The sequence below is a fragment of the Lytechinus variegatus genome, chromosome 12 (assembly GCF_018143015.1).
Source record: "Lytechinus variegatus isolate NC3 chromosome 12, Lvar_3.0, whole genome shotgun sequence".
Classification (NCBI taxonomy): domain Eukaryota; kingdom Metazoa; phylum Echinodermata; class Echinoidea; order Temnopleuroida; family Toxopneustidae; genus Lytechinus; species Lytechinus variegatus.
This window is the reverse complement of record NC_054751.1, coordinates 32951346-32966687: the sequence shown is the minus strand read 5'-3', so window position 1 is coordinate 32966687 and position 15342 is coordinate 32951346. Positions and strand designations below refer to the sequence as shown.

General features: G+C 34.9%; 1 protein-coding gene across 1 annotated transcript; it reads right to left on the bottom strand.

Annotated features, from left to right (window-relative positions):
• Positions 1-1943: 1943 nt before the first annotated feature.
• LOC121425740 (ras-related protein Rab-31-like) lies at positions 1944-14833 on the bottom strand. Its single transcript, XM_041621921.1, has 6 exons — positions 14467-14833; positions 12232-12311; positions 11144-11225; positions 9698-9769; positions 3382-3598; positions 1944-2526 (listed from the first exon to the last, which is right to left on the bottom strand). Exons 1-6 carry the CDS (start codon positions 14548-14550, stop codon positions 2387-2389), a joined length of 675 nt encoding a protein of 224 aa, XP_041477855.1. The 5' UTR covers positions 14551-14833; the 3' UTR covers positions 1944-2386.
• Positions 14834-15342: the final 509 nt, after the last annotated feature.

The window sequence follows — 15342 nt, the reverse complement described above, 5'->3', positions numbered from 1 at the left end:
TAAATCCCGGAATCTCCTAAAACCCAGGACAAATTGCATGTGTGAAACACTTTTAATTACACTTCGGCGTATATACGATCACCTTATTATACACTGTAAAAAAATGAAGTGTTAATTTAGCACTTTCAGTGCTTGTATAGTGACTGCACTACTAGTGTTAATTTCTAATTTAAATTTGAACTAGAAAATCATCAGCACTAGTAATGCAGTCCCTATACAAGCACTGTAAGACAAAGTGCTAAATTAGCACTTCATTTTTTACAGTGTACCAACAAAAAAATCAAGTGGTGGTGAGAGGGAAAGCGACTTAGCAAGAAACCCGTAAGTTCAATAGATATTTTAGTAGTATTTATTGCTTGCTTCACTTTAGTTTATACATACGCTTATATCACTAGCACAGACATAAGTCAACATTATTTTTACAATATGATAAAAAGCAGTATAGAACATAATATTTTCCCATCATGAAACTTAGACTTAAAGTATACAACGACGGGTATACAACTTCCGAAGTCATATGCATTAGTTAAAGTCTCAACGATTATGGTATGCGATGGAACTGCGTCCGCTCATTTCAGTTTGTAATATAAATTTCCCAATTTCGAGAATCTCACAACATGTTTCGTCATTGGCGGCGGGAGCTAAAAATTTAAGGGGGGTCCACCTGAAATTTTGTGATGGACACATGTAAAGAAATTTGACAAGCACACACACAAAACAAAAAAGATCATTAACTAAAAATTTAGGGGGGAGGGGACCGTCCCCCCTCCTCAAATTTAGGGGGCCTGTCCCCCCCCCCCCGCTTCTGCCGCCTATGTGTTTCGTAATCAAAAGCAATTCTATGGGCCTATATATCTCTATTTCTCGATGTATTTGATTTTCAAGGAGATGGGAAACTTTTCAATAATAATTATCATTATATGGTTCAATTGTTGTTTATTCAATTCATGCTTTATATTTGTTTTGTTTTTATTTATTGGTTCAATTGTTTCATTTTGCTGAGTGATGACTGGATGCGCACTGTGTACATTCAAGAAGCTTGAAGCTCCATGGTATATAGAATAATACATGCGAAGGAATTCATACCAATTAACATCAAACTTCAGAAATAAAACATGATTAAAATCATATTAAAAGATTACATTCAAATTAATTGAGAGGAAAAGAAGATTTTTTATGTTACATCCACTCACTGCAGGGTGTAATTAAGCTTGGAGAGTGTTTTATACTTGTTTATACTGACCGGAAGAGGCGTCCACGGGGAGGGGGCAAATGAATTATATATCAATTTGCCCCGGCCCTCCCCTCCCCCAATAATTTTGACAATTTGAAGGGAAAAAATGTAATATGCAATGCAAATATATTTTTAAAAAGCATTTGAAAGCTCTATAAAACCATTATAATTAGCTTGAAATACAATGCGAAATTCTGTAATTAAATATAATTTGGCCGGCATAAAGTTGATTTTGATTGGCTGAGAAACACTGTTGCTATGGTAATTGCATTGGCGGCGGAGCAGATAAGAGGATATCTTTTGTGTTTGGGGGGCGGCTTTTGTTGCGTCCCCCCCCCCAAACACAAAAGATAATCCTCTGCTACGCCGCCTATGGGTAATTGTCGGATAAAACTGGACTAGTCAGATAAAACGTCGGACAAGTCCTGCTTTCATGAAGCACTCTCCTTATTTAAACCCGTCTTTTGTAAAAAAATAAAAATATTGGGTAAAATTTTAACCACCGGGATGGCAATTATGACTTGTGTCCAACTAATTTTGAGCAATATTTTACCCGATGGGGGAAGCATGTCCATTAAGGTTTAGATTTAGATTTTATTTATTTCCGTTCAACAAAATCAACAAATATAATAGAAGTAATAGTACATTATTCAAAACAAAATAGACAGTTCAATTACATTTTATAAAAAATATATAGAAGATAAATTAACTGACCGGAGGGACTTGCCAAGAAAAGCAATGCTTGTATAAAAGGCAAGTCCCTAAACTTAAAAAATAAGCAGCAATAATTACTTTAGAACGGGCAGAATTTTCACACACTGGATAAATAAATATGCCCAAAAGAAATGTTGGTCGGACACATAATTACCCAAATGAAGCACTTTTACCCAATATTTTTTAGAGTAGGAAAATGTTCTAGACATGTTTAACTCAGGAACTCAATCCCAGCTGCTATATTATTACTATTCAAAAACATTATTATGATAATAATAATTATCATTATTGTTCAATGTTTCACAGGAATCGGAGCAATATCTGACCACACCAAATATTTTGTCGTTGACAATTAATGATCTTGGTTGGCATTGATACATAGTTCAAAGGGCAAGTAAGATTGCTTGCTAAATTCTCTAGTCCTTTGGATTGGCGTCATCATGTGTTCCGACATCGACATCGATCTCGATGACCGCCATTGTTTGCATCTGAATTAGATGAGTTTGATACATCGACGGTGTTTTGGTGATGCATGCATCCATTTTCTTTTAAAGACGTCTTAGTGAAATCCATTTGACCTGTTTGGGAGAATCAAGCATATATACAACAAGACTGAAGAACCGATATATATATACACACATATATATATATATATATATATATATATATATATATATATATATATATATATATATATATATATATATATATATATATATATATATATATATATATATATATATATATATATATATATATATATATATATATATATATATATATTGATAATAATACTTATGTTTTCAAGAAATAACAAATAGCAATTTTTTATCCAGCTATCATGACTATATAAGTCTGTGAAACAGATTGATAGAAATCATGTGTAATCGTTCAAAGAAACGGCATGAAAAGAAATATGCCAAGTGCAATGTCAGCAATATCAGGGCCTTTAATATAGACTCTATGATATTAAAAACCACCCATGATCATTTTAGGTCGTTTTCTATTTGGTCATAATTACTTGTCACACAGGTAGAATTTGCTCCTTTATAATATGAATTGAATTTATTACAGAACGTCACCGGCAATTGCCAACATTTTGTTCAAAACAAGAAAATATATACATAAACAGATAAACAAAGACAAAATAGTATTTTTTGTCAAACAAAACAAAATCAAAACAAAACATAACAAAGCAACTTATATATAAAAATAAACATAGGCATTATTCGGGTACTCATTTTAACAATGAGTAAAAAAGAAAAAAAAAATCTGAAAATTCACACGCATTTAGAATGCCGGGCATTCAACAAGAGTTGTAAAAAATCATGCGACCCTTAATTGGCAATGTCCAATCAGGATAAATTCAGACTTACAGTAATAAATATTCCTGTTTTTAAACAGTGAAAAAAAGGAATCCTCGACATACTCACAAAGATTAAAGAACATTTCCTCGACACCCTGGCCCGTTTTGGCGCTGGTATGAAAATGAAATGCTCCTTTAGTTTGGGCGAATTTCTCTGCTACGTCCTGATCTACCACACGGAATGCTTCAAGATCTACTTTATTCCCAATCACATAAATCAAGATTCCTTCAGGACCTTCCCGTCTCAGCTCGGATAACCAGAAATCAACCTCATCGAAAGAATCCTGTTTAAAAACGAAATCGAAGAATTTAACTTTTCTTTTAAAATTCGGTTACACGTAGTAACCATGCACGAATAAATGCGGTATAACTTCATTAGCAATCTTCACTTTAAGATCAGTTACAAACTTGACTAAAGTACATATAAGAAATAATGTATACACAACAAAAAGTCCCCCCTAAATCAAATTGCTGTAATTTTTTAACCGAATTATTTTGAGATATGATATTTCATGGGTGTTTTCTATACTCATTAAGCAACTCCTGCATGGGGAAAATTGAGATTGATCGGTTGAGTCATGCATGAGTAATTAAAGATTGAATTAAAAATGACCATTTTTGAAAGTCACAAGAGTCGTTTTTCAGATTGTGCAAATACAAAGTTGGGCAAAAATTGTTTTTAGGTGAATTTTATGGTGTTATGCTGTTTTACTATCCATCATTTAACCGCATACATTCGTAATTCCGAAGCTTCGTAATTCCGAAGGTTCCGTTATTCCGAAGGTTCGTATTTCCGAAGGTTCGTAATTCCGAAGGTTCGTCAATCCGAAAACGAAATAAGGTTCGTAATTCCGAAGGTTCGTCAATCCGAAAACGAAATAAGGTTCGTAATTCCGAAGGTTCGTTAATCCGAAAACAAAATGAGGTTCGTAATTCCGAAGGTTCGTCAATCCGAAAACGAAATAAGGTTCGTTAATCCGAAAACGAAATAAGGTTCGTAATTCCGAAGGTTCGTTAATCCGAAAACGAAATAAGGTTCGTAATTCCGAAGGTTCGTTAATCCGAAAACGAAATAAGGTTCGTAATTCCGAAGGTTCGTTAATCCGAAAACGAAATAAGGTTCGTTAATCCGAAAATTAAATAAGGTTCGTATTTCCGAAAATGAAAATTATTCAGTTTGGTAACAAAAACGGTGTTGTCATTACAAGATTACACGATATTCTGCAATGATAGTAATAACGATCGATGATACATGCGTGTGTTGTGGCCAAAAGCATGTATTTCATTAAGAATAGGCGCCCTGATCAAGCATAGGCTAATTTCGATTTTATCTGAGCAATTGCTGCCTAAGCAAATGGTTTAAAGATGCAGGGATCAAGTGTGTTGGTCGCGTGCGAGTAACCATAGATAATAGAATTTGTATTGGAGGGGATGTCATTTTTGATAACAGCTTCTGCTGGTAATAAAAATAAAAATAATACTAATAATGATCCTTGTGAGATGTTGAAAGCGCGAATCGCAAGCTCAAACTAGTAGACATTTCATGTAACAAGACGTGAACTTAAACATTCTGAGCATTTTTTGTAATCGTGAGAAAAATGTGTATCTTTCTAAAAAATTAACTCGAGGGCGAGCTGTAATTTGTTTATATACTGACCTGGCCTGGGGCCCGTTGCATAAAACTTTTTACCTGAGAAAACTCAGGTTGTTTTTACCGGAGTTTTTGCTCTGTGCTAAAGGCATAATGGCGGAAATCAGACTAACCTTAGTTTTCAGTTTTTACCAGAGTTTTCTCAGGTAAAATGTTTTATGCAACAGGCTTCTAAGTAATCTTTTAAGGACTGCATTTAGTGACTCATGAATAGAGTATATATCTCACGAACTAAATAATGAGAGCGCGAACCGCAAGCTTAAAATTTGTGATATTCCACCTGAAAACTGGACATTTTTATACTTTTTTGTAACCAGGAATAGAATGAGTTCCTCAATAAACAATATTTGATACGAGCGAGAAACGTGAGCCAAAATTTTCCGATTTTCCAACCTGAAAACTGGACATTCTAAGCATTCTTGTAAAAAAGTAATAGCTGGGAGAACAGTTTTCAGAACTGAAGTGGCTTCCCAGGGTAAATGATATCTATATCATAATTATCATTATTATCATTCTAGGCCTACATGAAATTTCCAAAAGTTTGAGCACGTGATTCGCTCGCAACATCTCACAAGGATGCCCTTTTAACAGTAATTGACCAAAAAGGCGAATTATACATCTTCAGATTTGATTTCTTTCCCCCAAACCACTTGCTCGCTACGCTCGCAAAAATGACACATAGATATATAATTTATCAATCAGTTATCACTTAAAATATTTTGCTCAATGCAATTACTATAAAACACACAACCTCTTTACACAGATGATAATCTCATGGTGAAAATATACGTTTGCCCCAAATTGCCCCTATTGGCCCCTTTTGGGGGGCTTTGCTCCCCCCCCCCCAGGAAAATATGTTCCGCCGCCACTGGTTGAAACACGCATCGTCTTCATGGCTAACTGCAAAAATTTCTTAAAATGTCCCCTTTAGATCAGGTCAGAGCTTATATATTCAAAATGTCTGTTTGCGCTTCTTGCTCGCAGTTATTATCTAAATTTAGTTACATAGGCATCTCGTTTTGAAGATCACAAACATATTGCCCATCATATGAAAAAAAATATATAGCTCGCGCTCGCATTATTTAAAAAGGGTTTATCATGTTATTACATATTTACTTTATTTTATAAGTATAAAGCTAATTATTGACTGTGAGGACTATACCCTTTCAAAGAAACAAACAAAAATCAACTTTAAGCTGCCGATCGAGGAAAGTATGGCTGGAAAAAAATTGCCCCCCCCCTATTTGACGATAGTTGGATCCGCCGGGAGGGAGGCAGGGGGCACTTCCCCCCAAATGAAAAAAAAAAAACAGGGAAATTAATATTTTCCAAAATGGGAAAGTTCCTTTTTCAAAAATAAATATGCCGTTTTTCGTGTTTTTCGAAATAAAATACTCTTTTTAAAGTATACAAGTTAAGTTTTCAGGCTGGAATATTGCAAATTTTCACTAAATGTTTTCTTTAACAGGTTCCTTTTCTGGTCAGTATGTTTAAGCTCGCGTTTTGCGCTCGTGTTAATTTTTTAGTTAGATACACATCTGTTTAATGACAGCAGAAATCTGCTCGGATTTTTAAAAACTTATTTTCATTTTTTATTGAAAACCCTAAAGTTTTAGCTTGTGATTCACGCTCGCAACACCTCACAATAATGCCATTTTAAGAATAATTGACCCAAAAAAAGTTTTACAACTTCACCTTTGAATTTGTTTTACCAAGCCGCTCGCTCATTATACTCTCTCCCGAAAAATAAAGCCTAAATATACGTTTTGCCTTAATAAGAAATCACTTCAAAAAAAGGTTTTTCTCTACTTAATCACTATCAAACACACAATGACTTCAAGCAGATGATAATCTTAAGGTGAAAATGTCAATTTTGACGTATGAGTTTCATTTTTTTGGCTTTACCCCCCAAACGAAAATTCGTTCGGCCGCCCTTGCCTTCCCATCCTCATAACAATTGAACGGCAACAGTGTCCCCCGCCCCCTCCTCCTTGCCTCTGCCTCTGCTTTCCCGGTTTTCATTTTTCGGATTAACGAACCTTATTTTGTTTTCGGATTAACGAACCTTATTTCGTTTTCGGATTAACGAACCTTATTTTGTTTTCGGATTAACGAACCTTATTTCGTTTTCGGATTAACGAACCTTCGGATTAACGAACCTTATTTTGTTTTCGGATTAACGAACCTTATTTCGTTTTCGGATTAACGAACCTTCGGAAAAACGAACCTTATTTCGTTTTCGGATTAACGAACCTTCGGAACAACGAACCTTATTTCGTTTTCGGATTAACGAACCTTCGGAACAACGAACCTTATTACGTTTTCGGATTATCGAACCTTCGGAATAACGAACCGTCGGAATTACGCCACAAATGTTCGGATTAACGAACCCTTTTTCGTTTTCGGATTAACGAACATCGAGGTATAGGCAATTTACGTGTTTCGGAATTACGAACCTTCGGAATAAAGAACCTTCGGAATTACGAAGCTTCGGAATTACGAAGTGTAACCCATTTAGATTTAGATTTTATTCATTTTCCGTTCACAAAGCACAACAAAATCAAACAATACATAGTCAAATTCAAAGTACATCAATCGAAATAAGGTATAAACAATGAGAATTAATGCAAACTAAAGTAACTTTGACTATTATAACTATATAAAACAGAACGGAGGGGCTTGCCAAGAAAAGCGAAGCTTGTATGGGAGGCAAGCCCCCGTAACTTAGTTTCAATACGTATTTAACCACTTCAGACCAAATTTTGATATCGTATATGTTCATGGTTGAGTGAGCACGATGTATTGTAGGGGCCGCTGAAGCGGGGGGGGGGGGAGGCAGCCCCCCACTTTTTTCATAAGCAAGTACAAAAATGTAATACGATTGTGATTTTTGGCATGGTCAGCCCCCCTCCCCCACTTTGAAAACTGCTCTGCGGCCCCTGTATTGTGACGTATCATCATAGGGTTAAAATGTTGATGGCTCCCCTGATTATAGGCCCCTCCCCCATTTAAAATTCTGGATCCACCACTGATCTGTCCATATATTCAACTGATCCTGAGAAATTGTTAGAAAAAATACATTTATGCAGTATAAAGAGTATTCATTCCTAAGTTTTCGAATGTGCTCGCTCAACCATGAAAATGGTTAAAGTTCGGAAAGTGTTTGGTGATAGAAATGATGGATGATAAAAACAACAGCAATTAAAGACACATTTGAAACCAAATTTGCCCCCAATATTCACTTTATTACCCTTTAAATGAGTCTGTGACATTGAAAATACCCATTTTCCCACTTTGATGCGTGCTCACTCATCCATGAATAAACAAATCGATTTCATTTTTGCACAGAATTCTGCCCATATAGGTTGATAAACATTACTGCCAAACGACATTGCTAAAGACAGCCTTGAAAAAAAGGTTCCACATATTATTGAATTAGAGGTTACGTATGCTTAAACATATGCACCCATAATGTACACAAGTCTATATGAGAGAGGAAGTCAAAATTTTAACAAATATGAAATGAGGGATTGTTTCATGGACGGTTTTTGTTACTTCTGCCAACAGTTATTTCATGAAACTTCGCAAATGGCTTCAAAGTATTACTATCCAAAAGGTGCGCACACCAACATAACCATTCGATACGGTACTGAGTGGGGCCAAGGCCTTGAACTTTCTTCTCATTTGCATAATTTTAGAATATTGTGTGCTCACTGATGCATTCAACATCGGGATTTTCATAAAAATCAAATCAAATGAACTGTGGAAGGAGTTTTGTCACAGATGTCCATAGTTACAAATTGCATTTTTTCAAATAACGTAAAAAAAAGCTTATCACATTCCACATGTTCATTCAAGCGTGAATTTTTAATTTAACACCTTTGAATCATAGAAGCATGTTAATTGGTCATGAACATAACGAAAAAGTTGAGAAAAGATCATTTTCAGCTACCAAAATGAAGCAATACTTGCCTACGATATTTGAAAATCGCATTTTTGTTTCCAATAAATGTTCATTGAACCGTGAAACGATGAATATTGTTGAAGATAGTCTTCCCCAACATAACTGTCATCATATTCTAGCATTTTTATTGATAGAAATGTGTAAAAATCCAATTATAGCAAATTTGGGCTTGAGTTTATTCAACCGTGAAATTTAGCTAAAAAAGTTGTATCGTCTTTTAGAAAGTACCTTTTAAAAGCCTTCTGACTATTTTTCATGATGAGAATGTGGAATTAGTTCCCATAAAATGGAATCAAAGTCATGATATTTTGCTTGTGACTCTTGAAAAGTGACATTTTTGCCTTCTGACGGTGCTCACTGAAGCATGACGTAAGATACGTCCACAACATTTACTCAGAGGGTAGCTTATAAAATTACCTACACGCTCATGTAAAAATATATCAAAAACTCGCATTGGTTTGGAAATTATTGATGTTTGTTTAGGGGGACTTACTTTTTTTGTTGTGTATAGATATAAATATCGCATGCATTCGTAATTCCGAAGGTTCGTTATTACGGAGGTTCGTATTTCCGAAGGTTCGTTAATCCGAAAACGAAATGAGGTTCGTAATTCCGAAGGTTCGTTAGTCCGAAAACATAATGATTAACGAACCTCATTTCGTTTTCGGACTAACGAACCTTATTCCGTTTTCGGATTAACGAACATCGAGGTATAGGCAATCGTGTTTCGGAATTACGAACCTTCGGAATTACGAAGTGTAACCATACCTGTTTAGTGATGTCATAAACTATTAATGCGGCGGCTGCAGATCTGTACGTCAGAGGGGCTAGTGAACGGAACTAAAAAGGGTGCATAAAGGGAACAAGTTGATTAAAGTTAGGTTGTAAATTCATACACTCTGCTAAAAACAAAGATAAGTATGGTACGGGTATGGTATGGTATTTATGGGTCGCAGTCACAAATACTTATATGCACATGGATGCATAATTTTGAAAAGCGTATACAGTTAAAGGCATTGGTAATGTTAACGCGATTAAACAGAACACATATCACATAATACTTGAATCACTGATATTACTGCAAACATACATCTTTCCTTAATATGGTATTATAGGCTATACCCCCAAATCACACTTTTCACTGAGAAAACCGAACACTTTTTTGTTTTCAAAAACTTTATACCATTTAATTTTAAAAGAATCGTGTACAGACGCCATTTTAGAATCTTCATATCTGCATGCAGTGTTGCTGGCTGGGAACATGACTAATGGGGAAGGACTAGGGTATATCGTCACTATATTTTCAATATAGTGACTGGAAAGGGGGACATATTTTTTGAAGGACCATTTGAAGGAATTAATGATGACATAAGTGTTCTAAGCCCCCTTCCCCTTTTTCCTTAAAGAATGTTTTCTTTTAAGTTGTCTTCCTCGATCTTCTCCTTCATTTTTTTTCCTCTTTTCTTCCTCTCCTTTTCTTCTCCCTCTTTTTCTTAGTCATCCTCTTTATCTTGTTTTCTTTTTCTTCTCCATTTCCCCCCCCCCTCTTTTTTTCGGGGGTTGCTGCGGGTAAACGAGGGGTCTCCGTGCAACACTTTTTGTTTTAAATGCCCTGAGTCAACCCCATCCAACCCCCATCGAACCCCGACCCCTCTAGTTATGAGCCTGTACATCATAAAAATGTATAATTTATTTGTTGTAAAGTGGCAATTTGCCAACAATAAAATTCTTGCATCGCTTCCTGCTATTAGTGTTTGTGTATCACAAAGCTGAGCTAGAAGACGAATCTGAGATATGTATGAAACACGTACATGTATATAAAACTAATGATCTGCTTGTAATATACGCGCTGACTACAAATCCGAGAAAGCAAAGAAATTATTGACACCTCAACGATCGATAATCATTAAACATTCAAGAAAGTGTATCTTTATTTTATCTCAAATTATTTGGTATCATTTTTATGGGGATTCAGTCCGATGCTTTCGTGAAGAGTTGAAAATACTACTTGCACAACAAAGTAATATCTGCAAAGCTGTCATGAAAAGGGGCAACAGTAAATTCATTATTTTCCCTCATTGAGATATTTTGTGGAGACCCATTTGAATCCAATTACGTAAATATGTACAAATACAGTGCTTCCAATTTCAAAATTGAAACTACAATGCAGATTGAATAAAACATAGAAACCAAAATGGGGGAAAAAATACCTACCCTTTCTTGCCCCGCTGTATCCCATAATGCAAAGCGATATTCGATGTTTTGAAAGAAGAGTGATTTTGACAAGAATGCAGCTCTGCAAGACGAGAGGGAGAGAAATAAAGAAAGAGAGAGGGGGTGGTGTATTTGGAGTCAAATCATGAAATAGATGATAGAAAAGGCTAAACTAAAAAAAATGATGACCCAATCCAATCATGTTTCAGTTTCAAACTTGATTACTATATAATCACATCTATTTTAGTTATAATATAGAAATAATATTAATATGATTGTATTCATTGCAATTCAATGATCGGGAAACAGGGCATTGCAAACTTTTGAGATGTTAATATTATCTTTAAAAATACTATTATTATATGTTTTGTCAGCAGTATAACATAAACACATCGCAATTTTCTTGAATTTCAGAGACCACAACCATCATGACATATTATAAGGGATATTTTCGACTACGAATGTTTCAATACAGCATTTCCAAAGGACTTTATAACGAACTGACAATGGTCAATATATCCATTTTGTGATTGTAAGGAATATCTTTTAGTTTGATCGTAAGTTTTGCCATATTTTAAATGTTTTTATCGGGAAAAACATTACAATTAAAAACCGAATAAAATATGATTTATTCAATTTTTGACGTAAAAACGACTCTGGACAAAGAGATTCATGGCATATCAAATAAAAAATTAATTAATTAGGAGGGAGAGCCTATGTCGGGAGAGGGCGAAGTGGGGGGGGGGCTGGAGTCAGTAGAGAATGAAAGGGATACACAGCAAAAACTGTGGTGTTAATCGGTGCACATAGAGGAAAGCACCACTTATTTTACACCGGTGTTAGATTGGTGGTGTTAGTTTTACACCTATAAAGATGTTATTACAACACCTTTTGTTGTTGCATTTACACTCTTTGGTGTTACGTTTAATCTCTATAGGGTGTAATTTTAACACCTCAGGGTGTGGTCCTCTATTAACACCAATTGGTGTCTGTTTTAGCACCGCAGTTTTTACAGTGTAGGGTATACCCCCTATATATTTCGGGGGTATATTTGGCTTTAGAAGAAGATGAATATTATAGCTGCTTACCCGATCGTACTGATATATTCCTCATCAAATCTTCCTTTAACGAATCTTTGGGTTATACTGGTTTTGCCAACACAATACGACTATGAAATAAAACAAAATAATAAAATTAAAGTTTATATACCCAGTTGTTGTGTACCCGGACGGGTTGTGTGTCCGGACGATCAATTTTAGAATGTCATTTGGAAAAATTTACCAGCGAAGTTTCATCAATTTTTAGTACAAAATGTTAGGAAATATTATTAAGAACAAAATAGAAAATGATTACAAGTAATGAATTCATATTGTTAGTGTAATCCACAGACAAAAAAGAAGGCTTCAAAAAGATAAAGTGTCCGGACACCCGACCCCCCATCCTACCTGTTTTTCCAACAGAGTACGGCTGTGAAATATAAAATAAAGTGAAAGGAGATAGTGGCTCTTATATTCCAGATAACCGTGATATCTCACCAGGAGAGGACAAAAATGCGAAGTACCGCATAATCAGAAAAGGGGTTTAGGTCTAATTTTGTTTGAATATCTTTATGACATTTTTGGCATAACCATTATAAACTATAGGGCCTGATCGATCTGGATCATTTCCACCCCCCTCCCTTTTCGCACCCAATTACCTTTTCATAAATATATATCTACAGATTATAAGCATTCAACTCGGCGTTGTACCATATTTGGGAATTCAACGTTGTTTTTCAGTGACCCAATCATTTGAAAAAAAATTCTTGTTATCTTATACTTTGTCGTAATTTTTTTTTTTACACTTGTATGTGTTGTGTAATACATTTTTTTATGAAGAATATAATAGATACCAATATCAATACCAAAACCTGTATGGCATTACCTCATTGATGTGAAAGTGAAATTAAGACCAAACCAACCAAGTCAAATGAAATTAAAGAGTATGATGCGTCTACTTGACATACGCACTTAGTTACCACTTAACTGTTATACATGGTTCTATTTTGGGCTCTTTGTGTTGCATTCTTATAATTTACATCGATTTCGTCAACGCAATTGGACTTCGATCTTTATCTATAGGCCTATGCCTATTTTATAATTGCTAAGCTCCGGTCGTACCCTCTTTTCGTGATATATTAGGGGTGAGTAAATTAAAATCAAGAATTTTGCTTGATATCAAGAGCTAGGGTAATAATTATATAGGATTAAAATTTTCAGCTGAAAGATTATACTCTACAATACGTATACTGAAAAAAAAAAACATACACCACCCGGAATATATAGGGAATTCCCCAGCTAAGTTAGTTCCCCATTGTAAATATGCTTTGTGCAAACGGCAACAATAACTGGATTGTTATCTCAACTGAGTCAATGAATGATGAGGTTACCATTAACGCAGAGTTAGGCCTACTAGGCTACTACATGTTGCCATTTATGATAATACCTCCCCCCACCAGCATGTGTATGCAGTGTAATTGGGCTGTACATGATTGATGCACATAATAACAAGAAATTTTGGAATAACGTGAAAAAAATGAAACATGGAATATCAAACTGTGTAATTTTCTAAATGATCATACTAATGTTTAAATCTGTTACTGTGCTCTCCTTATCACAATAAAAGCGAATTTATAAATATCAACGACCGAATCGTACGGTTGGCTACGATGTTAAATTAATTTGGGTTTTACTCCAATAAAAATGCTTGCAATCATCCAAAGTGGTTATATTCGGTTAATTTGAACCTGAAATTAAAATATTTTTCCATTCACGTTTTCAGAAGTTGAGCAAAATATGATTTGTTCCACAATTGGGTCCGTGGACCAGTCGTAAGTTGTGCGGTGGCCTTTACTATTTTGATAGCTGTCATAGGAAGGAAATACAATATCACAAATTATGAGATCAATATACCAAATCATTAACAAACGAATAGATGAAATTTACTAATTCGTGAGTACTGATGTTTTGTTTTCCCTTTTTTATTCATTTTTTTGTTTAGACAATTAAATTATGCACTCTGAAAACAAACTATGTCTATAGATGAAAAAGTTGGTCAACCGCGAGTACAATTGTAGTTTTAAGTCATTATTTGACCTTATTACAGTTTCTAGTCAAGTAGACATTAGCACCCATGCATTTGCTTATCTAGTCATTGTAACAAGTAAAGAATGTTACTTGATGATACGTAATATCATCGATAAAATGAAGTAATTTTAGGATGTGGATATGTTGGTATATATATTCACTCGAGAAACATAACCATGTGATTAAAATAATACTTACCCCAAGGAAGCATACTTTCATATCTTTCTGCGGCATATTCTCAGCGACAATACCGTAGGCTATCGGACCAGATACTCCAAGCATCTTCTTCTGTCAACCAGACTGAACTCAAAGTCCAGATTCGGGGGATTTCTAAAGCTGTATTGAAAATAATATGAACAATACAGGAAAAGTAAATAAAGGTCCTGTCTGATCGTAATCGAATACGAAATGCAGTCAAGTGTTGATCTGTGTCGACTGGAATCTGAAAATAAAAAGGCGGAAATTGTGGAAAGCTAAAATTGACTTCAGATTTGTATGTTACATGGGATCATGAATTCGAAACCAATCTTTATTTATATACAGGCTGTCGAAAATTGTTGAGTGATAGACGATGGCGTAGCCATAATTTTTTTCCCCCGAAGGTTGCGGTAACTTTTTAACCGGCCAATTTATCATTTGGCATCGCCTTGCCGGCCATCAGTAGAGTCATGAGTGAAAATTTTTAAGGGGGTCAGACATGGCATATGGGGCAAATTACATTTTGATACAAAATGTAATAATATTCAGAAAATAATATGATATTTCACCCCTTTCCCTTTTAATTTTATTTTACTTTTCTTTTTTTTTCCTTGGTTGTGATTTTTGTGTAACTTTTTAATTATATTTAATTAATTATTTATCCATTTTATGTATATTTATTTTTAATGTTATATTTTCACTGGGGCGGGGTATGGCCCCATGTAGTAGTAGTTTCGGGACGTAGGGAGGAATGGATGAAAGGCCAATAACAGTCTAAAAGATAGGTCTAAGTAATATAACATGACTCTATATTACCACCGTAAAAAATACCCTAGACTAACCCCTAGTCTGCAGGCAAAGACCCTGATTGAAACT

What these genes read in the sequence shown, in the direction of transcription:
- LOC121425740 (XM_041621921.1), bottom strand. Translation starts at nt 14,550, where the DNA reads ATGCTTGGAGTATCTGGTCCGATAGCCTACGGTATTGTCGCTGAGAAT. An exon ending in TGAAAGTATGCTTCCTTGGG is followed by an intron (nt 12,312 to 14,466) that starts GTAAGTATTATT and finishes TTTATTTCATAG; the next exon opens with TCGTATTGTGTTGGCAAAAC. An exon ending in TTTATGACATCACTAAACAG is followed by an intron (nt 3,599 to 9,697) that starts GTATGGTTACAC and finishes GTTTTTAAACAG; the next exon opens with GATTCTTTCGATGAGGTTGA.